Below are 21362 nucleotides of genomic sequence, written 5' to 3' on the forward strand. Positions count from 1 at the left end.
ACCCCTTCCCCTACACACACACACACACACACACACACACACACACACACACACACACACACCAGACTCGGCACAGAAGTGACATCAGCTGGGACAGGAGGCAGGGAGCTGGGGTCTGCCGGCTCCTACAAGTGTTATTTATCAGGAAGACAATGCACCAGTCCCTCAGACCTTCTGGGGGAAAGGGGCCCCTTTCAAACCAGCAGCTGCTGGGCCCATCCTGGGGGGAAGGGCTGAGGCTGGGGCTACAACTGGGGCTGGTGCAGGGGGCAGGTGGTCCCGTCTACTCTAAACTTAGCCTGGAGGAGCCAGTCTGGGCTCTTATCCTCCAGCTGTGTCATCAGAGAATATTTTGGGGATTGGCAGCTGCAGGCGCCTCTGCCACTCAGGCCCAAGCCTGGCGGGCAGTTGGGGACCTGGCGGCTGGAGGTGGGAGGGAGGAGGGGAAAGAGGCCCAAGCGGTGGGAGGGGGCTGGGAAGAGAGGCTCTCAGGAGCACGACGCCAGGCCGCTGGTAGGGAAGGCGGCAGGGCCCCTCGCTATTAAGGCAAACAGGAAGGACTGCCCCCTGAGCTCCGGGCTGCTGGCCCGGGAATCGCCGCCGCCGCATAGCTGCAGCTCCTGGCCGAGGGGAAGGAGGCGCGCGGGAGCGGCCGGCCAGGGAACTCCGCGGAACCCCACGCCGGGCCCCCGGGCGCACCCCGCCTCCGGGCTCCCGCCGCAGCTCCGAGCCTCCGCGCGTCCACCGCCCGTCCTTCCCCGGAGCTGCCGCGAGTCGTCTGCGGCCGCCGCGATGAAGGCGGGCTCGGGCGACCAGGGGAGCCCTCCCTGCTTCCTGCGCTTCCCGCGGCCCGTGCGGGTGGTAAGTGGCGCCGAGGCCGAGCTCAAGTGCGTGGTCCTGGGGGAGCCGCCGCCCATTGTCGCATGGGAGAAGGGCGGGCAGCAGCTGGCGGCCTCGGAGCGCCTGAGCTTCCCGGCCGACGGGGCTGAGCACGGCCTCCTGCTGACCGGCGCGCTGCCCACCGACGCGGGCGTCTACGTGTGTCGCGCCCGCAACACGGCCGGGGAGGCCTACGCGGCGGCCGCGATCACGGTGCTGGAGCCGCCGGCCCCCGAGCCCGAGCCCCGGCCCGCCCAGCGCCCGCTGTCGCCGCCCGCGACTGGCGAGGGCGCCCCGCTATTCCTGACGGGGCCCCGGTCGCAGTGGGTGCTGCGGGGAACCGAGGTGGTGCTGACGTGCCAGGCGGGGGGCCTCCCCGCGCCCATGCTGTACTGGGAGAAGGACGGGATGGCCCTGGACGAAGTGTGGGATAGCAGCCACTTCGCGCTCGAGCCGGGCTCCGCGGAGGGCGGCCGGGGCTCGAGCCTCGCCCTGCGCATCCCGGCCGTGCGGCTGCCCGACTCGGGCGTCTACGTGTGCCATGCCCGCAACGCGCACGGCCACGCGCAGGCTGGCGCCCTGCTCCAGGTGCACCAGCCCCCCGAGAGCCCGCCCGAGGATCCCGACGAGGCCCCCGGCGAGGCCCCCAAGCCCGTTGTGGAGCCGCTCAAGTGCGCTCCCAAGACCTTCTGGGTGAACGAGGGCAAGCACGCCAAGTTCCGCTGCTACGTGATGGGCAAGCCCGAGCCCGAGATCGAATGGCACTGGGAGGGTCGCCCGCTGCTCCCCGACCGCCGCCGCCTCATGTACCGCGACCGCGACGGCGGCTTCGTGCTCAAGGTGCTCTACTGCCAGGCCAAGGACCGCGGGCTCTACGTGTGCGCCGCGCGCAACTCGGCGGGCCAGACGCTCAGCGCCGTGCAGCTGCACGTCAAAGGTATGGCGGCGCCCCCTCCCAGGCTCTCCTAACTCGAGCCCCCCTCCCTGCCCTGCGGGCTCGGACGGCTGGAGGAAGGGAGGTGGGGCACTAAAATCCCATTTCCTGTCCGCCTCCCACCCTCCACCCCCCAGAGATCTGGACTTAGAAGGTCCCCTGGGTAGCCAGGAACTTATTAGCAAACTCCCCAGGTGATTCTGCAGCAGATGGTGGCAAACCTCCCTTTGATTTACAAACTGAAAGCTGCCTAGAACTGTTCTAGTCCAGTGGTTTTTCAACCTCTGTTATTTTCCTTTCCCTTCCCGGATGGAAATGCCATCCGGGGCCCCAAGATATGAGAGAGAAAAGGATTCTTTTAATAGCTATAAATTTCTAAGTACTGATTTGTAACATGTACCTATAAAGCTAATCAGAACAAGGGGGCTGTTTACTTACTACACACATTTTAAGTGGGGTTGCATTCATCACTGGGTCTGGCCTGTGAGCCCTGTGGGGAGAGCCTGGCTGCAGACCCCACACTGAGAAACTTGATTCCCACCGAAGGTAAACTTGAGGGAGTAAAACTGTGCTGGATTTTTTAGCGTTCTTTCATTAGACTGCTCTCCCTGGGTTTGCAAGAAGAAGAAGGTGAAGGAGAAGAAATTTATATTTCAAAGTTGAGTCACCAACGTCTTAATAAACACTCATAAAGGGAAACTGGGGTGGGGGAGAAGAGCACCCCAAACTCACACTGGAAGTTAAAGTTAGCCATAGTGGGAATTCATCACAATCTGAAGGACTATAATTGCTCAACCTTTTCCCTCAGAGGAAAAAATGTTGGCAAATCTCCTGAGCCCAGCCTGGCACACATTCAAGCATGTGGCACCTGTGCCACAGTGGCAACCTCATGGATACACCAGCATACACTGGCCAGGGACGCTGAACTCTGTCAGGACAAAAAAGCCCAGGGGGAAGGCAGAGCTTCCCAGAGCTTCACAATAGCACTTCTCCAGCGGCCCAGGGGACCCACTGGCCTTTCTCCAGCCTTGTGCTTTTGTTTTGCAAAATGCAGTTTTGAAAGGGCTTATAGGCCTGACCTGTGTTGGCACAATGGATAAAGCATCAACCTGGAACACTCAGGTCACAGTTCGAAACCTTGGGCTTGCCTGGTCAAAGCACACATAGGAGTTGATGCTTCCTGCTCCTCCCCTTCTCTCTCTCTCTCTCTCTCTCTCTCCCTCTCTCTCTTTCTCTCTCTCTCTCTCTCTCTCTCTCACACACACACACACACACATACTTTCTCTCCCCTCTCTAAAATGAATAAATAAAAAATCTTTTTAAAAAAAGTGCTTACAGTACTTTAAAAGGAAAATTCAACTCAGACGCTTGCAGAATTTGTGTAGTCCCTCTGAGGGGCCCCAGGGAACAGTGTGAAAATCACTGCTGTGGTCCAAGCCCTTCCATCCCTTTCTTCACTTTACAGGTAAGAAAACTGAAGCCCACGGTCATTAAAATGGCCTTGTTCAAGGTGATGTGGGTAGTGTCAGGGTCAGATGAGAATTTAAGCCATCTGACCTCGTCGGTCTGCTGGCTCTGGGAGAAAAGCAAAGAAAGGGCCTGAGTGAATGTGGGTATAGGCAGCTGATGATGCCAGGAGGAGCCCTTCGCCTGGTCTGACTCTCTCTAGAGCCTTCTCTGGTCTCCCTCCTCCCCACAGAGCCCCGCCTCCGCTTCTCACGACCCCTGCAGGATGTGGAGGGCCGGGAGCATGGCATTGCCGTGCTGGAGTGCAAGGTCCCCAACTCCCGCATTCCCACGGCCTGGTTCCGCGAGGACCAGCGCCTGCTGCCCTGCCGCAAATACGAGCAGATTGAAGAGGGCACCGTCAGGCGCCTCATCATCCACAGACTGAAGGCAGATGACGACGGCGTCTACTTATGCGAGATGCGGGGCCGGGTGCGCACGGTGGCCAATGTGACAGTCAAAGGTCGGCTGGCTGGCGGGAGGAGGCCGAGGCTGAGACAGACAGGTCCCCTGACCCCAGGCTAATGGACTCCCGTCCGCATCTCAGGGCCTATCCTAAAGCGGCTGCCCCGGAAGCTCGACGTCCTGGAGGGCGAGAATGCAGTGCTGCTGGTGGAGACGCGCGACGCTGGGGTCCAGGGGCGCTGGAGCCGTGATGGGGAGGACCTGCCGACCACCTGCCAGAGCAGCTCCGGCCACATGCATGCCCTGGTCCTTCCGGGGGTCACTCGAGAAGATGCTGGCGAAGTCACCTTTAGCCTGGGCAACTCCCGTACCACCACACTTCTCAGAGTCAAATGTGAGGGTGTGGGAGTCCCTTAGTCAGACTCCTCAAGGGCCGGACAGAAGGGCTGGGTCGGGAGGGTGACCAGATGCCAGTGTCTGCATTGGCAACGTGAGCCTAAGCTGGGAGGGCAGTGGGAGGCCGGAGCAGGACTCTAATACAAACCCTGCCTTTGTCTCAGGTGTCAAGCACAACCCCCCGGGGCCCCCGGTGTTGGTAGAGATGTTCAAGGGCCACAAGAACATGGTCTTGCTGACCTGGAAGCCCCCTGAGCCAGCTCCCGAGACCCCCTTCATCTACCGGCTAGAGCGGCAGAATGTGGGCTCGGAAGACTGGGTCCAGTGCTTCAGCGTTGAGAAAGCTGGGGCCGTGGAGGTCCCGGGAGACTGTGTGCCCTCCGAGGGTGACTACCGCTTCCGCATCTGCACAGTCAGTGAACACGGCCGCAGTCCCCACGTTGTGTTCCACGGGTCGGCTCATCTCGGTGAGTCGGTCCTGCCAGACCCATCCTGTCAGCATCGCCACCCCAAGTCACACCCTCTCTTTCCTTCTGCAGCCCTTAGTCCTTGTCTTCTTAACTGTCCTCAGTCTGCAAACCTCTGCCTTCTGTCACCCCTCTGGTTCTGATGGCTCCACTCTCTCCCCATATCAGTGCCCACAGCTCGCCTGGTGGAAGGTCTGAAGGACATTCAGGTGTATGATGGGGAAGATGCTGTCTTCTCCCTCATCCTCTCCACCATCATCCAAGGCAACTGGTTCCTTAATGGAGAAGAACTCAAGAGTACTGAGCCAGAGGGCCAGGTGGAGCCTGGGGCCCTGCGATACCGTATGGAGCACAGTGGCCTACAGCACCAACTCATCCTGCAAGCCGTCAAGCACCAGGACAGTGGAGCCCTCGTTGGCTTCAGCTGCCCGGGGGTGCAGGACTCAGCGGCTCTCACTATCCAAGGTTGGTGCTGCTGGGGACCAGGGTGGGCAGATAGAGCTAAGACACAAGTCCTGTTGGCAAAATGAAGCAGATGCTGTTCCCACTTCTCACATCTGGGCCAGGAGAATAAGCAACACCCCTGGTGGACTCAGATGGAAGAGTCTGGTCCAGAAGGCTGGCTTCAGTCCACGTGCAACATCCAGAGGACCCCTTGTTAATTCATCAGCATCCATATCTCAATTCTCTGGTTACAGAATTCCATCACAAGGGCTGACCAGGCGGTAGCGCAGTGGATAGAGCGTCGGACTGGGATGCTGAGGACCCAGGTTCGAGACCTCGAGGTCACCAGCTTGAGCGTGGGCTCATCTGGCTTGAGCAAGGCTCACCAGCTTGGACCCAAGGTCACTGGCTCGAGCAAGGAGTTACTCGGTCTGCTGAAGGCCCACAGTCAAGGCACATATGAGAAAGCAATCAATGAACAACTAAGGTGTCGCAACAGAATTCCATCACATTTGTCATCTCAGAGACGGACCCTGGTCCCTAGGCCCGTAGCTTTCTGCCCTATCGTATAATTGCTAACACTGTCATAGCTCCTTCCTATGTGCCAGGCCCAGTCCTAATCACTTTACACATATTAATCAACACAATGTTCTCAACAGCATAGAAGGTAGGTTCTTTTGTCATCCCATTTTACACATGGGGAAACTGAGGCACAGAGAGGTTAAGTGACTTGGCCAAAGCAAGTCACAGAGCTAATGAGAGGTGGTTCTGGATTATGAACCTGGGCAGTCTGGCTCCAGAATCACACTCTGCTACTTGTGGAGTCAGGGCCAGAGAGGACTGAGGTGCCCTGAGGAAGACCGTTGGTGGTGATCTGAAAGTTCAGGGATCATACTGACGCATTGGCCACCCTACCATTGCTGGAGATTATAAGACCAGTAAGGGATTCCTCAGCGCACAAACACAGGGGTTTTTTTTTGCGGGGGGGGTTGTTTTTTTGTTTTTGTTTTTATTACAGAGACAGAGATAGTCAGAGAGAGGGATAGATAGAGGGACAGACAGAAGGGAACGGAGAGAGATGAGAAGCATCAGTCATCAGTTTTTCGTTGTGATACCTTAGTTGTTCATTGATTGCTTTCTCATATGTGCCTTGACCGTGGGGCTATAGCAGACTGAGTAACCCCTTGCTCAAGCCAGCAACCTTGGGTCCAAGTTGGTGAGCTTTTGCTCAAACCAGATGAGCCTGCACTCAAGCTGGCGACCTCGAGGTCTCGAACCTGGATCTTCTGCATCCCAGTCTGATGCTCTATCCACTGTGCCACCGCCTGGTCAGGCCAAACACGGGGTCTTGAGGTGGTCAGCTGCCAGCATCCTGGAAAGAGGGCAAAGTAAGAAATCACTAGCAGCCAGAGCAGCATTTCCAAAATGCGATCCAGGATCCCCAATGTCAGGGTCACCTGGATAGCTGGGTTATAATGCAGATTCCCCGGCCCTTGTACAGCTGGAGAGGGGCTGTCTAAGAATCCGCATTTTAGCAGGCTTCCTAAGCATCTTCATGTACACTAAAACCACTGCTGGTAACAATTGGTATGTAAACCCAAACCCATTCTTTAAAACACCAACAAATGTGTGGACAGCAATTGTCTTGCCTGATGTTCCCAGCCCTCTACCCTGGACACATGCAGCGGGAGGTGGGGGGGGGGTGCTTATCTCATGCAGAGCACGGTGAGGGCCTGCGTGTGACCAACCGCTTCTTACACAGAGAGCCCAGTGCACATCCTGAGCCCCCAAGACAAGGTGTCGTTGACCTTCACGACCTCGGAGAAGGTGGTGCTGACGTGTGAGCTCTCCCGAGTGGACTTCCCGGCGAGCTGGTACAAGGATGGGCAGAAGGTGGAGGAGAGTGAGTCACTGGTGGTGAAGATGGATGGGCGCAAGCACCGTCTGGTCCTGCCCGCTGCGGCGGTCCGGGACAGTGGCGAGTTTGAGTGCAGGACGGAAGGAGTCTCGGCTTTCTTCAGCGTCACTGTCCGAGGTCAGGAAGCATGGCGGCCTGGGTTCCTCCGGCTGAGGCTGACTCTTGGGGCCATGGGAGCTTTTCTGCCTGCATGGGGTGGGGAGTCCCTTCCAGGGAGGTCCTGGTGGGCCAGGGCACATGTTTTCAGATCTCCCTACACTTGCTTCTTAATCCTCCCGTGCACCAACACCCTCCAATGCCCTTGCCCACTGCATACCCTTTGCTAGGGGTGGGGGTGGGGAAGTAAATTCAACGAAGTGAAGGAGAGTGGGTGGGAGCTAACATTTATTGGACACCTACCAGCCAAGTACTATGCTAGAGACTGCAAGTATACACTTTCATTTTATCTTCACAACTAGATGAAAGGCAATATATCTCCAGCCCACAGAAGAGGAAACTGAGGCTCAGAGAGGTTACGCAATTTGCCCTTTATCACACAGCTAGCAAACACCCCAGCCGGGTTCACAGGCAGGACTGCTTATTCCCCTGTCCCAGGCGGCAGGGTCAAAGGGCAGTGTTCAGTGCATTAGTCCAGTGGTTCTCAGAAGCCAGTCCATGTTCTGGCTGCTTCAGAACTGCCTTGGAAGCTGCTTATAAGTGCATGTGTCCGGGCCGCCCAGACCGCCATAGCCAGACCACACAGGGCAGGGCCTCTGGGAGAGCAGCTTAGGAACGCTCGTCCAGCTCGTCTTCTCCCTTTAAGTGGAAATCCTGTTTCAACTCCATTGCCAGGAGGCCCTCTAGCCCTTGCCTGCATGCACCCACTGACAGGGAACTCTGCCTGCAGGGAGCAGCGGTCCCACTGTGGCACCGGCTGGTCGTTCCCCTCTCCTGCCTGACCTGGAGCCAATGCACCAGAGGCCTCTTTATGAACACAGCAGCGAAGCCGCAAGCCTGGCCTTGATATAGCCCGACAGAGACATCCTCTCAGCCAGAGGCGCTCTGTGCCTGCCTCCCTCCAAGTCCCTGCCCAGTGACCTCTGATCCTCTGGGGACTCGTGGCATTCTGGTGCCACGTGGTCTGTCATGCCTCATGTCATTACTCCAGAGCCCCTACACAGCATAGCCTTAATCTTCCCAGTGTTCTCCAGAGAGGGGACTGTCCCGGTCAAGCGGCCAGTACAGACTCAGGTCTCCTGTGTCGGGGAGTATCTGTGTGACCCTGTCTCTGCTCCCCACCCCAGACCCCCCGGTGCACATCCTGGACCCCCGGGAGCACGTGTTTGTGCATGCCATAACCTCCGAGTGTGTCATGCTGACCTGTGAGGTGGACCGAGAGGACGCCCCTGTGCACTGGTACAAGGATGGGCAGGAGGTGGAGGAGAGTGACGTCACGGTGCTGGAGAACGAAGGACCCCATCACCGCCTGGTGCTGCCTGCTGCCCAGCCCTCGGATGGGGGCGAGTTTCAGTGTTTAGCTGGAGACGAGCGGGCCTACTTCACCGTCACCATCACAGGTGGGGGTCCAGGCAGGTCCATGGGACAAGAGAAAGTGGCCCCGGCCCTTGCCTCTGTCCTCCGGCTGATCACATTCCTGTCCATGGTCTACACTCTGAGCTTCGGTCATTGCAGGAAATGCATTGTCATAAACACTACATGAGTCCCAGGGAAGCCCTGCCTTCTCCATTCTTCTGAAGGCCCCTGCTCACGGGAACTGGAGGGAAGGCAGTGGCGCCACAGGGCAGGGTTAAGGCAAGTGGGCGCCGGAGGGCTCAGAAGATATGAGGCCTTCGGGAGAGCCCAACTCCATCTGGGCACCCAACCGCCCTCTCCTTGGTTGCACCCTGTGCACCTTCCCTGTCCCAGCCCAGAGAATGTGAAGTGTCCTACCGCTGGGGCTGCTACCATGCTGCTGGCGTTCTTTGGTGACTGGTTTCGTCTCCAGCTGTGAGTGGCGGTCTGCCAGCTGTGAGACACTAAGGGGGGCTCAGTTGTTCAAGCGTGGCGCACTTTTCCAGGCGTAGGGAACAGGCGCGGACCAGGCCGGGCAGTGGGGCCCACCAGCCTCCGCCCCTGACGCCAGGCCACGTCGTCCCTGTCCTCAGATGTCTCCTCGTGGATCGTGTACCCCAGCGGCAAGGTGTACGTGGCGGCCGTGCGCCTGGAGCGCGTGGTGCTGACCTGCGAGCTGTGCCGGCCCTGGGCCGAGGTGCGCTGGACCAAGGACGGGGAGGAGGTGGTAGAGAGTCCGGCGCTGCTCCTGCAGAAGGAGGACACCATCCGCCGCCTGGTGCTGCCTGCCGTCCAGCTCGAGGACTCCGGCGAATACTTGTGTGAAATCGACGACGAGTCCGCCTCCTTCACCGTCACGGTCACAGGTGTGGGCCCACCCCAGCTGCCCAGGGTCACCAGAGGGCAGTCCTAAGCCCTTGGAGAAGTGGCCACATAACCCCTAGCTAGCACAATGGGGGAGGGGCAGGGAGGGGTCCTGTGAATGCACATACTGGGGCTTCCTGCCTCAGGCCCCTATTTGAGTGGACAAGCTCCCCCACCCCCCCCACCCCGGCACCCAAGGTCAGCAATAGCTGTGGTCCACAGGCTCATTTACTGAGCACTTTCTGTGTGCCAGGTGGAGCCTGGTGCTGTGTGTGACTGGCTGCAGTGCAGACCCCCCCATTCTCAGAGTTACCAGTCCAGTTGGGGCAGCACCTGTACACTAGGGGTCGCAAATGGGCAGTCCCCAGGTCCCCATGCGGCCCACAGATGTGTTTTGTTTGGCCTGCAGAGTCTTACCAAAGTCAGGACAGTTCACATAACAATCCGGAGTTATGCGTCCTCTTGAAAAAGCCGAAGACCCGGCGGCTCTGGTCCCGGTTCCCCCCATGGCGACGAACAGCTGGTGCTGAGTAGCAGCTGCCCTGTAATGCGGGGCCCACATTCCTGTCCCAGCCTCCACTGCTCCCCACACCACTTCAGCCACTGACCTTACCTCCCTGGCCCCTGTGGGCATTTGAGTTTGGGACCCCTCTGTTAAATCAATAAACATGTGAATAAATGCAGTGACACCTCGTGACAAGTGCTGTGAGGGACGGTAGGCAGATGCCTTGAGAAAGCAGAGCAGAGAGAGCAGAGCAAGAGTCAGGGAGGGCCTCTGAGAAAGTAGCCTCAGTGCTCCCCTGGGCGGGGCTCTGGGTGCCCCTCAGCTGGCAGGCAGACACACCCGCTTCCCTCCAGGAGTTCACAACCTGGCAGGAAAGCCAGACATGGTAGAGGGTCTTCGAGTGTTGCAATAGGGAGCTCTGCAAAGTGGGGGTCTCTTAACCAGGTCAGTAGGCAGGAAATGCCTTTAAAACGGATACTTGGAGCAGGGGCTGAGTTAGCCAAGTGGGAGTCAGGTTTGGGCTGAGGTGGGGGGAGAATGTTGGAAGTGGAAAAAGCAAAGGAAGACTATGGGGGTGGTGGTCACTCAGTACATGGAGCTTTGGGGCTGCAGCCCACAGCGCCAGTCCCGGGGTGGAGGCGTAGGCGTAGGAGGTTCTGGGGGGTTGTAGGGCCTAGGCAGCTCTGGGTGGTACAGAAACCCACTGGCTGCACTGGAGCGACCCTTCTGCTGGCACAGTCTTGTCGCCCAACCCCTGTCTTGCCCTGCCCTAGGAATAATGCCTGAGCATTATTCCTTCGGGCCCCCCACTCCCAGCTCCCAAATAGTGCATCCTGGCACACACAAGCCCACAAAGCCAGAGGCCTTTCTGCCCACCTGTCCTGTCATGAGTCCCTTCTAGCTCTCCCTACCCAAGCCCTGGCCAGATATAATGGCCACAGTCACAGCCATGCCAGCCCACACTTGGTCTCGCCCCCAAAACACCAGGTCCTTCACAGGGGGATTCACACACCTTGGCTGTGGGCCAGGGAGAGTCAAGTCTGATGCCAAACTGAGGTCCCACAGCCATGCAGGCACCCCAGCCCCATCGCTTCACCGAGCCCCCGCCCCGCTGCCCCCCGGCCCTCCCCCACCCCTCAGACAGCCGCACTCTGCAGTCCTCAGAAAAAGCTCAATCAGGAAGGTGCGGAGGCAGAGAGGTCTGAGTGGATCCGGTGGGCAACTCTGCCCAGGCTTGCACTCCTGCAAAAACTGAGACCGGGAAACTAGCAGTTCCGCTGCCCAGCCACAAGGGGGCCAAATGCTTAAGGAGCACTAAAGGGTCCTGTAGACGAGATTCTGGGAGACCCCCGGGTGCGTGGGAATGTGGGCAGGCCCTGGCTCAGTGCACTCTCACCTCCGATGTTGACATAGTTTTCTCAGTGGAGGAGTAACCACCTTTTAGCAGTTGGAGATGAACTCCCAGAATCAGCGTTTAGTGTCCCTGGGGAGCTCTCAAACAGGTGTTGGCAAATCAGCACAGATGCAAAACTCATTAGCGTTCCTGCCAGCCTTGGCTCAGAGTCCCTACCACTGCTTGCAGAGTCGGAGCCTCCCTCTAACAGATGGTAGTTCCTCTCAACCCGGAGTAGGTGAAGCCAGCTGTGACCCTAAAGGAGTTGCTTCATCGCTCTGCATCTCAGTTTCCTCATCTGGAAAACAGGGCTAACTCAATGCCTGCCGCCTAGAAGTGCTGTGAGGGTTAACTGTCTAACATGCTTAGGACTGACTGCTCCTGGAACCTTAGAAAGTGCCATATACGTATTTGCTATTACAGGTCCATAATTCCTTACCCACAATTCTGAAATCCAAAAATCTCTCAAAATCAAAAGGCGTTTTTGTAAGTTTAGTATTCAGAGTCATTGTAGTAAAACCCAAGCTTAATTGCCATGAAGCTATTTGTACTCCTTAATTATTCTGCTTACAATGACTCCGTCTATAGGTTACACTGAAGGAAGGTTAATGTGATTGATTACGGGGGCATCCCCAGTGGGGGCTAAGGGAGCATGTATGTGAGACAGGTGACAAGTGCGCCGTTCTGCAGTCTGAAGCCTGCCGTGTTCTGTCCCACCTCTGACCCCAGGGATTTCAAAGAACAGATTGTGGACCTGTGAATCCTTGTTATTATCCTCATTACTCTTATTATTGTGAGTAACAGGGACTCGGTGATGCCAGATGGCTCCAGGGAGGCTGACAGTGAGTTTGTAACAGCTTGTGGTTGCCCCCACTCTGCAGAGCCCCCGGTACGCATCATACACCCCCGGGATGAGGTGACCTTGATCGCCGTGAGCTTGGAGTGTGTGGTGCTAACGTGCGAGCTGTCGCGAGAGGACGCCCCGGTGCGCTGGTACAAGGACGGGCTGGAGGTAGAGGAGAGCGAGGCCCTGGTGCTGGAGAGCGACGGGCCCTGCCGCCGCTTAGTGCTGCCCGCTGCCCAGCCCGAGGACGGGGGCGAGTTCGTGTGCGACGCTGGAGATGACTCAGCCTTCTTCACTGTCACGGTCACAGGTAGGCGGTCTCCGGGGCACCGTGGAGAGCTAGAAGGCAGGAGGTTGAGGAACAGACACTCAAACCCCCCACTTCCTGCATTTTAGGGGCTCCCCTCCAGCCCCACACAGCTCTCCCCTCCTCCAGCCTCCTTATTCTCGGTCATCTGAGAGCCCTGGATGGCCCGAATCAGGTTGGGGCAGTGCCTGGGGGCCTAGCAGTCAGGGGTGCTTATTCATTCACTTATTCAACCAATATTTACTGAGCAACTATTACGTGCTCAGCTCCGTTCTAGATGCTGATGGATACAGTAATGAACCCGTAAGAGAAAAAACCCTCTATTTTCATGGAGTATGCATTCTAGTGAGGGTGGACAGACAACAAATAAGTAAAACATGCTTTTTCAGGTGATGTAAGCGTCCCAGAGGCAAAGCAGAGAAAGGGGACAGGGAGTGGGGGTGGGTAGGATGGGTATGCCTCGGAGTCAGACAGATCTGGTGCGCCCCCTTCTGTCCGTGTGACCTTGGGCCAGTCACTTCCCTCCAAGCGAGGACCTCGGGTCCTCATCTGTAAAGTGAGGCCGGCAGCAGTACTGCACACAGCAGGTGTCTATGGGTTGTAGCTGGTACCATTACCAAGAGTGAAGGGAGAGGCTGAGGAGCCAGCCGGTGAGACTGAGCCTGCATGGGCCTCTCTCCGTCGGCCCACCAGCCCCGCCGGAAAGGATCGTCCGGCCGGCAGCCCGCACCTTGGAGCTGCAGTTTGGGGCTCCAGGGCGCGTGGAGCTGCGCTGCGAGGTGGCCCCCGCTGGGTCCCAGGTGCGCTGGTACAAGGATGGGCTGGAGGTGGAAGCATCAGACACCCTGAAGCTGGGCGCTGAGGGGCCCGCTCGCACCCTGACCCTGCCCCACGCCGAGCCCGAGGATGCCGGCGAGTATGTGTGTGAGACCCGCGATGAAGCTGTCACCTTCAACGTCAGCCTGGCTGGTGGGTGCTCCGGGCCCGTCCCGGTGGGGCTGGTGGAGGCGAGCCCCAGCTGACCCCCTCCCCTCTGTGCAGAGCCCCCGGTGCCTGGCTGGTGGGTGCTCCCGGCCAGTGTCGGTGGGTGCTCCCGGCCAGTGTCGGTGGGTGCTCCCGGCCAGTGTCGGTGGGGCCGGTGGAAGCGAGCCCCAGCTGACCCCCTCCCCTCTGTGCAGAGCCCCCGGTGCAGTTTCTTGCCCCAGAGGCCGCCCCCAGCCCACTCTGTGTGGCCCCCGGGGAGCCGGTGATGCTGAGCTGTGAACTGTCCCGGGCTGGCGCCCTGGTTTTCTGGAGCCACAACGGGGAGCCCGTGCGGGAAGATGAAGGCCTGGAACTGCACACCGAGGGCCCCCGCCGCACCCTCTGCATCCCTGCTGCCGAGCCGGCCCATGCGGGCCTCTACACCTGTCGGTCCGGGGACGGCCCGGGCGCCCCCAGCCTCAGCTTCACGGTCCAAGTGGCCGGTGAGTACAGCCTGGGCGGGGAGCCTGAGAGTTGCTCCCAAACCCGAGTCTCCCGGCTTCTCCAGCCGGTGTGGTGCTTTCCAACCGCCAGCCTGCGGCCCGGTCCGCCAGTTCAGTGCGGGGCCGTGAACGAGTTAACCGCCCTGAGGTGGTATGAAGATTATAAACCCGTGACCTCAGTCGAATGCCCTCATGCTCAGGGGGATTTCTGCCTGGGGGTCCCTGAAACAGTTCTCCTACTTTCACGGGGCCCCAAGTTGAAACCCACTGCCTAGCACGCCTTGTCCACTCCTGTCCCACCCCTCTCAGCTGTCTCCCCACCTTGCCTCCCACGCTCCTCCATCCAGCCCTGGAGCCACCTTCTCCCTGTGACCCGCCTCTCTGTCCCCACAGAGCCCCCCCTGCGAGTGGTGTCCCCCGAGGCAGCCCAGACGAGGGTTCGTAGTGCCCCAGGCGGGGACCTAGAGCTGGCGGTGCGCCTCTCCGGGCCTGGGAGCACTGTGCGCTGGTACAAGGACGGGGAGAGACTGGAGAGCCGGGGGCGGGTGCAGCTGGAGCAGGCCGGGGCGCGGCAGGTGCTGCGGGTGAGGGGGGCCCAGAGCCGAGACGCCGGGGAGTACCTGTGCGATGCCCCCCACGACAGCCGCGTCTTCCTCGTCAGCGTGGAAGGTAACAGCGCACCCCTCATGCCCTCTGGGGCCTGCCCCTCCCAGGGCCCGCACCACCCACCGTCCTGGGAGCCCCCCACCTCTCTCCCCCACCCACTGCCTCTGTCTCCACCAATTCATGCACCATTTCTCCTCGGAGAGGGGCTCAGGAATGCTCGAGTGGGAGGAAGCATAGCCCAGGGGTTAAAGGCAGGAGCTCTGGAGTGACCCACCCAGGTTCCAATCTGGATTCTGCGTCCCAGTAGTTGTGTGACGCTAGCAAGCTGCCTAACTTCTCTGAGTCCCAGCTCTGAAGTTGGGAGGAGGGATAGTGCTTGTCTTATAGAGCTGTGGTGACAGTTAAGAGATAAATTGGGTCCATGGTAAATGGTTTATTATTATTATTATTATTAGGGAGCCAGAGAGGTGGGGGGCCAGGCCAGGATTGAAAGGAGTTGGCCAAGAGTGGCAGGGAGTTGGCATCTATGTAGTCCTTTGGGACACCCCTGTGGCTGACACACAGTAGGCGTCAGGAAAGTGCCGTTAAATAATTGGGGGTAAAGGCCTCGACCCTCCGAAGGGGATGAAAAGGAGGGAGGCGGAAAGACCCAGCCCACCTCACTGCCTGACCACCCCACCAGAACCGCCGCTGGTAAAGCTGGTCTCGGAGCTGACACCACTAACTGTCCATGAGGGTGATGATGCCACGTTCCGGTGTGAAGTGTCCCCTCCAGATGCCGACGTCACCTGGCTACACAATGGGACCGTTGTCACTCCAGGGCCCGGGCTAGAGATGGCTGAGAATGGGCCAAGCCGCACACTGACCGTGCAAGGGTGCCAGTTCAAGGATGCAGGGACTGTGACTGCCCAAGCAGGGGACACAGCCTCAAGTGCCCGGCTCCACGTTCGAGGTTTGGGCCTGAAGGGGACACGGTTGTCCTGTTCCCTGTACCTAGTCTCCCAGCCCAGCCCTAGCAGCCTTGCCCGTGTGCCCAGGGACAAACCAGTGAGACGGAGCAGAGGGTTAGCCTCCAGGCACCTTCAGGCTCATGGCCCCCACCCTGTTCCCCCCAGAAACGGAGCTGCTGTTCCTTCGGCGGCTGCAGGATGTGCGGGTGGAAGAAGGACAGAACGTGTGCCTTGAAGTGGAGACAGGCCGAGTGGGAGCAGCAGGGGCCGTGCGCTGGCTTCGAGGTGGGGAGCCCCTACCCCATGACCCTCGCCTGTCTGCGGCCCAGGATGGCCACATCTACCGCCTCTTCATCCATGGCGTCGTGCTGGCCGACCAGGGCACCTATGGCTGCGAGAGCCACCACGATCGCACCTTGGCCAGGCTCAGCGTGAGGCGTGAGTGCTCCATCCTCTCCTAAAGCCTTGCTTGCCCCGTGGACAGCCTTTCCTGGCTGGCCCAGGGCCTCTCAGACCCCCACCAAAGTGCCCCTTGCCCCCCCCCCCCACTGAGGCAAGTCAGCCCTGGCTACCTCCAGGAGTGTGACCTGAAGTGGCCTGCCCAAAGCAACACTTTTCTTTTTCTAGTATATGTGCTGCTGAAGCAAGCACAACTTTTCTTTTTCTAGTGTTGTCTATTTACCTAGAAGTCCATATGGATTTTACATTCCATTTCATATGTCCAATGGATTTACTATAAACATAAATATTATCCTCCAGAAAGACGCGTGGTGTTTATCATTTAGTCACATGGCCCAGGATAAACAGGGCTATTTCAAAAGCAGGGACAGCCCACAAATAGCACCCTCACCCCCCAAGCTGGAGCCCTGTATTAACTGTGTGACTTCATGCAAATTATTGAACCTCTCTGAGCCAAGTCTTTTTCTGTTTGTGTTTTTTGGTAAATCATTCTTTATTTTTAAGATTTTATTTATTGATCTTTTAGAAAGAGAGAGAGAGAGAAAGAAAGAGAGAAAGAGGGGCAGAGAAGGAGCTGGAAGCGTCAACTCATAATAGTTGCTTCTCATATGTGCCTCGACCAGGCAAGCTCAGGGTTTCAAACTGGCGACCTTAGCATCCCAGGTCGACATTTTATCCACTGTACCATCACAGGCCAGGTCCAAGTCTTCTTAAAAATGAAGCTGATCCCTACTGCAAGTCTTTGAGAATATTAAATGAGATAACATGAAAAATGCCCACACAGAGCTTGGTAAATGATTCTTGTTGGTGATACATAGTCTCATCTAATTATTTAATTTGTTTAATTACAATAAATCCCTGCCTCAATGCTAGTCACCTTGAATAATTGGTGAAACTAAGGCCCAGAGAAGTCAAGCAGTTTGTCAAAGGTCACACAGTACACAAACTATGTGGCAGAGCTAGGGTAGTCTTGGTATATCTGACTCCCAACTCCGTGCTCCTTCTGGGTGAGGGTCACAGCAGCACTCACCTGGACTCCTCAACCTTCTAACCACACCTCAACCCCTTTAAGTGTCTCCTGCTAACCTCAGTAAAGCTCCCTTCCCCCCCTACCGTCTGGTGTACTGTGCTCCCTTCTTCCTGCACCCTCCCTAGGTTGGGTGTTAGGGGTGGTACAGGTAGGGCTGGGGGAGGTGTGAGCCCGTCCCCCCAAACCCATTTTTCCTCCTCCCTCTCTCCCTCTCTCCCCCTACCAGCGAGGCAGCTGAGGGTGTTGCGACCTCTGGAAGATGTGACCATCATCGAGGGAGGCAGCGCCACCTTCCAGCTGGAGCTGTCTCAGGAGGGTGTGACCGGGGAATGGGCCCGGGGTGGAGTCCGGCTGCACCCGGGGCCGCAGTGCCACATTCACACAGAAGGCCACACTTACCACCTGGTACTCAGCGGCTTGGGCCTGGCCGACTCGGGCTGCATCTCCTTCACTGCGGACTCCCTGCGCTGCGCAGCCAGACTCACCGTGAGAGGTGCGGCCTCTGGGATAGCCGCCTGCCTGCCGACCATGCTGGGTGTGACTCTACTGATCCCACTCCCTGTGCGGCCCCCACTGACCATGCCTGTCCCAGCGTGTCCCTCGCTGACCTCGCTGCCAGAGTGTGATTCCCCTGACTTTTAGCCCTCTGTAGCCCCCGTGACTGCCCTCCCTGAATGTGGCTCCTCCCACCAGCATGATCTAGCGTGGTACCATTGACCCTCTAGTCCCTGCAGACCACTGGTTTTGCCACTGTGAGCATGCCTGTGCCATTGTGGTCCCTATTGTCTGCCTGCCTGACCATTCTGAGTGTGACTCTGGTGACCATGCCTGCCTGCTGTGCTCCCACCTGACCCCTCAAGTCCCAATGATCCACTGTCTGCCTAATAATGACTCCACTAGCAATTATGCTTCAGTGTCCCCCATTTTTGCTTCTAGCCCAATGTATTCCCCACAGACCACACCTGCTCTAGGGTCTCCCAATGCTACTCTAAATCCATTGTGTCCCCCATTTTGCAGTTTCTCCTGTTTATTCCAGCCCAATGTGGCCCTCACTGGCCATGCCTATCTATGGGTGACTCCACTGGCATCTCTGCTCTGGTCCCCCACCATGCCCCTCCAGCACTAGCATGTCCCCAAATGACCACCTTAAAGTACGACCACCAGATGGCTGCTCCTGCCCCACTGACCCTGTAACCCTGCTGTGTTTTCCACTGATCAACACCCCCCCTGGACAATTTGTCCCAGCGTATTCCCCTGTGGACCACTCGTCCCAGCACATCCCCACTCATTAGTGACCTCCACTGATCACCTTGCCTAACTGTGTCCACCACCGACTCCGTGTGCCTATGTGTGTTCTCCCTGTGAGCGGGTCCCCATCCTGCCCTCACCCCTGCTCCCTCTGCACTTTCCTCCTCTTCCCATTCCCAGAGGCTCCAGTGACCATTGTGCGGGTGTCACAGGACCTAGAGGTGACTGAGGGTGACACAGCTACATTGGAATGCGAGCTCTCCCAGGCCTTGGCTGATGTTACCTGGGAGAAGGTCAGAGCCCAGCCCCAGCCCAGCCCCCCTCAGCATCACAATAGTAATAATGCCCCAAACAAACTAATACTGAGCAGATGTGCCTGGCACTGTGATCAGATTTCCTTTACATTTAATCTTTTATTTACAACAGCCCTTCGAAGTAGGTCTTGTTATCTCCATGTTATCTACAAGGAGAATGGGGCTCTGTGAAGTGAAATATTGCCCAGGGGAAGACAAAAGGGGCAAAGCCCATATTAGAATCCAGGTTTGCCTAATTTCAGAATCCACGCTCATGGCCAGTGTGATTGGTACATAGCCCTGGGCTTCCTGAGCCTGTGGAGCAGGCTGAGGCGCCTCCTCAGCCCTAACGTCCCCAAAGAGTGACACCTGATCAATGAGGCTCACAGGTGTAGGAAGGCCTCACCCAGTCTGGGGGACACAGACAAGCGTAAACTCGCTTCGAAACCGCTTGGCATCAACAGAAGGTGCCGCCGCCTCCAAGGGCTGCGGCTGCCAGTGCCTTGCCCACTTCACCCCGACCATCTGCTGCTCCCACCCCTAGGACGGGCGCCCGCTTGCTCCCAGCCCTCGGCACAGGCTGCAGGCCCTCGGCACTCGGCGTCTTCTCCAGCTGCGGCGCTGCGGCCCTTTGGATGCCGGGACCTACAGCTGCGTGGTGGGGACAGCTCGCTCTGGCCCCGTCCGACTGACCGTGAGCGGTGGGTACGGGTTACTGCTGGGGCCGGGCACTGCACACTGATGTGGGCTGCAGACCGGCCTTTCCCTGAGACTGAAGCTCTTCCCGGGCGCTGCTCGGGAGAGGGGCGGGGCAGGGACAGGGACGGGTGCCACCCCCTCCGCCCCGCTCCGTCTCACGCCCCCGGCTCCGCCCCAGAGCGCGTGGTGTCCGTGCTCTCCGAGCTCCGGTCCGTGAGTGCCCGCGAAGGCGACGGCGCTACGTTCGAGTGCACCGTATCGGAGATCGAGACTACCGGATGCTGGAAGCTCGGAGGCCGCCCACTGAGACCTGGAGGCCGAGTCCGCATCCGACAGGAAGGTCTGGACGACCTTCTACCTGCTCTGACCCCTCGCTGCCCCGCCCCCGGTTTCCCCAGACCCCGCCCCACTAGGATAAACCCCACCTCCAGCTCGAATGGGCCCCGCCCCACAGCCCAAAGAGCTGTTTCCCTGCCTCTCCGCGGACCCCAGCTCGGAGCCTTTGGGTCTGGCCCGCTCCTCTAGCCCCTCGCCATCCCAATTACGCCCACTTCCAAGCGCACATTTATCGCGTCCGAATCGACCCGGGGACCTGCTGCGGCCCCACCGTCATCCCCAGAGGCGGTTCCGGCCTCGCTAGCGCCCCCCTCATCCTCAGGGAGGAAACATATTCTGATGCTGAGTGAGCTGCGCGCGGAGGACGCCGGTGAGGTCCGCTTCCAGGCGGGACCCGCCCAGTCCGTAGCTGAGCTGAAGGTGGAGGGTAAGCAACTGCGGCGGGGGCGCCCGGAGTGGGCATCACCTTTACTGAGACTGGCTTTCCTGGGGCCGGTCACAGAGGGCAGCGCGTTTCCTGGGGAGAATAGGACTTTGGGATGAGGGTACAGAAGAGTGGGCTGGTGGCATATATATTTCTCTTCCTGGAGGTCCTGCGTGTCCCTGTTAACTTAAGCCCTCGTCCTCCACCTCCAGCACTGCCTCTCCAGATGTGCCGCCGCCCTCCTCGCGAGAAGACGGTTCTAATGGGTCGCCGGGCAGTGCTGGAGGTGACTGTCTCCCGCTCGGGGGGCCATGTGTGCTGGTTGCGGGATGGGGTCGAGCTGTGCCCGGGAGACAAGTACGACCTGCGCAGCCATGGCCCCACCCACAGCCTGGTCATCCATGACGTACGGCCTGAGGACCAGGGCACCTATTGCTGCCAGGCCGGCCAGGACAGCGCCCACACGCGGCTGCTGGTAGAGGGTGAGTGAAGCCGACTGGGGCAGGCGGGCTGGCCAGGCAGAAGTGGGCACCTAGAGGCTGGTGGGCCGAGACACACCTACTGCAGGTTTTTCAGGACTTAGGACAGCAAGTTGGTTCTGGAATGTGTGAAAGGCAGGAAGTGGGGAGGCCAGAGATCTCACCCAGGCTGAGGAGAGGCGGGAGCTGTGTTCTTAACAGGAACCACTTAGTTCAGAGTAGCCATTCCCACCTGTCAACACCCCTTCCTATCCAGTATTCTCCTCCCTCCCTTCTGCCCCTTGACCATGTTATTTGTCTCATCTAAACATCCCATTTGTACCCAGTTAATATCCTTCCCAACTATTGGCTTCTGGTTTGTGCCCTCTTTCACACACACCCCCCACTCTCTGTTGGCTTTTTTTTGCCCATCTCAGTGAGTTCAACGTCAGCCTGGGGAAAGGGCTCCTGAGTTGGTCCCATTTCGTTCCTCTCCCACATAGAAGATGTCCCACCCTCTACCCGAATTCCTGCATTCCCTTCAGATGCCCTGCCCCACCCCTAAGCGTCTCCCACTTTCCTGCCCCCACAGACAGCCCTGACAGAGGCCCAGAAGGGGTGGGGCCGAGGGTGAGGGCCCTGCTCTTCCTGTGTGGGTGCCAGGCTCTGTCAGGGAGGAAGGTGGTACCCACTCTCTCCCCAACCCCACGTGGAGTCATTCCTCTGCAGGTAGCTAGAAGGACCGAACCAGGCCAGGCGGGTGCCCTCGGACAGCGTGGAAGGTGCATGCCCTTACCCCAGGCGGGGGTGGGGAAGCAGGGGAACCAGAGGTGTTGGGACACAATAAAAGTGGTGCCGCCCCTTTTCTTGGCTTGCTCTGTGACATAGGAGGGCAGAACTGGCCTGGAGGCCCTGTGTGGTGAGTGACACAGGGGATCAAGAACTACAGTGCTTCTAACTTGGAAGTGCCAGCCACTAAA

At 58.6% G+C, this 21362-nt stretch overlaps 1 protein-coding gene across 3 annotated transcripts; it reads left to right on the forward strand.

The window, feature by feature from the left end:
• The first annotated feature begins 412 nt into the window (after positions 1 to 412).
• On the forward strand, positions 413 to 21247 carry OBSL1 (obscurin like cytoskeletal adaptor 1). 3 transcript variants are annotated; one of them, XM_066280113.1, is made up of 21 exons: positions 413 to 1816; positions 3513 to 3782; positions 3867 to 4118; positions 4285 to 4587; positions 4756 to 5052; positions 6794 to 7066; positions 8233 to 8505; positions 9094 to 9366; positions 12144 to 12416; positions 13107 to 13382; positions 13592 to 13879; positions 14273 to 14548; positions 15306 to 15437; positions 15601 to 15873; positions 17151 to 17417; positions 18353 to 18465; positions 19010 to 19166; positions 19343 to 19504; positions 19823 to 19927; positions 20137 to 20406; positions 21112 to 21247. In XM_066280113.1, the coding sequence occupies exons 1-21, from the start codon at positions 793 to 795 to the stop codon at positions 21117 to 21119; spliced, it is 5565 nt and encodes a 1854-aa protein (XP_066136210.1). In that variant the 5' UTR covers positions 413 to 792; the 3' UTR covers positions 21120 to 21247. The 3 variants fall into 3 exon arrangements, with proteins under 3 accessions (XP_066136210.1, XP_066136209.1, XP_066136212.1); XM_066280112.1 differs by having other exon boundaries at positions 414 to 1816; positions 15168 to 15437; XM_066280115.1 differs by lacking the exons at positions 12144 to 12416; positions 13107 to 13382; positions 13592 to 13879; ... (8 more) ...; positions 20137 to 20406; positions 21112 to 21247 and adding an exon at positions 9774 to 10047 and having other exon boundaries at positions 415 to 1816.
• Positions 21248 to 21362: the final 115 nt, after the last annotated feature.

Source organism: Saccopteryx bilineata, chromosome 5 (genome assembly GCF_036850765.1).
Source record: "Saccopteryx bilineata isolate mSacBil1 chromosome 5, mSacBil1_pri_phased_curated, whole genome shotgun sequence".
NCBI lineage: Eukaryota > Metazoa > Chordata > Mammalia > Chiroptera > Emballonuridae > Saccopteryx > Saccopteryx bilineata.

Bases quoted from the DNA above. Each gene is read 5' to 3' on its own strand.
- OBSL1 (XM_066280112.1), top strand. From the start codon at position 793: ATGAAGGCGGGCTCGGGCGACCAGGGGAGCCCTCCCTGCTTCCTGCGC. The intron at 5,053-6,793 runs GTTGGTGCTGCT...CTTCTTACACAG, and splicing joins AGCGGCTCTCACTATCCAAG to AGAGCCCAGTGCACATCCTG. The intron at 14,549-15,167 runs GTAACAGCGCAC...CCACCCCACCAG, and splicing joins CTTCCTCGTCAGCGTGGAAG to AACCGCCGCTGGTAAAGCTG.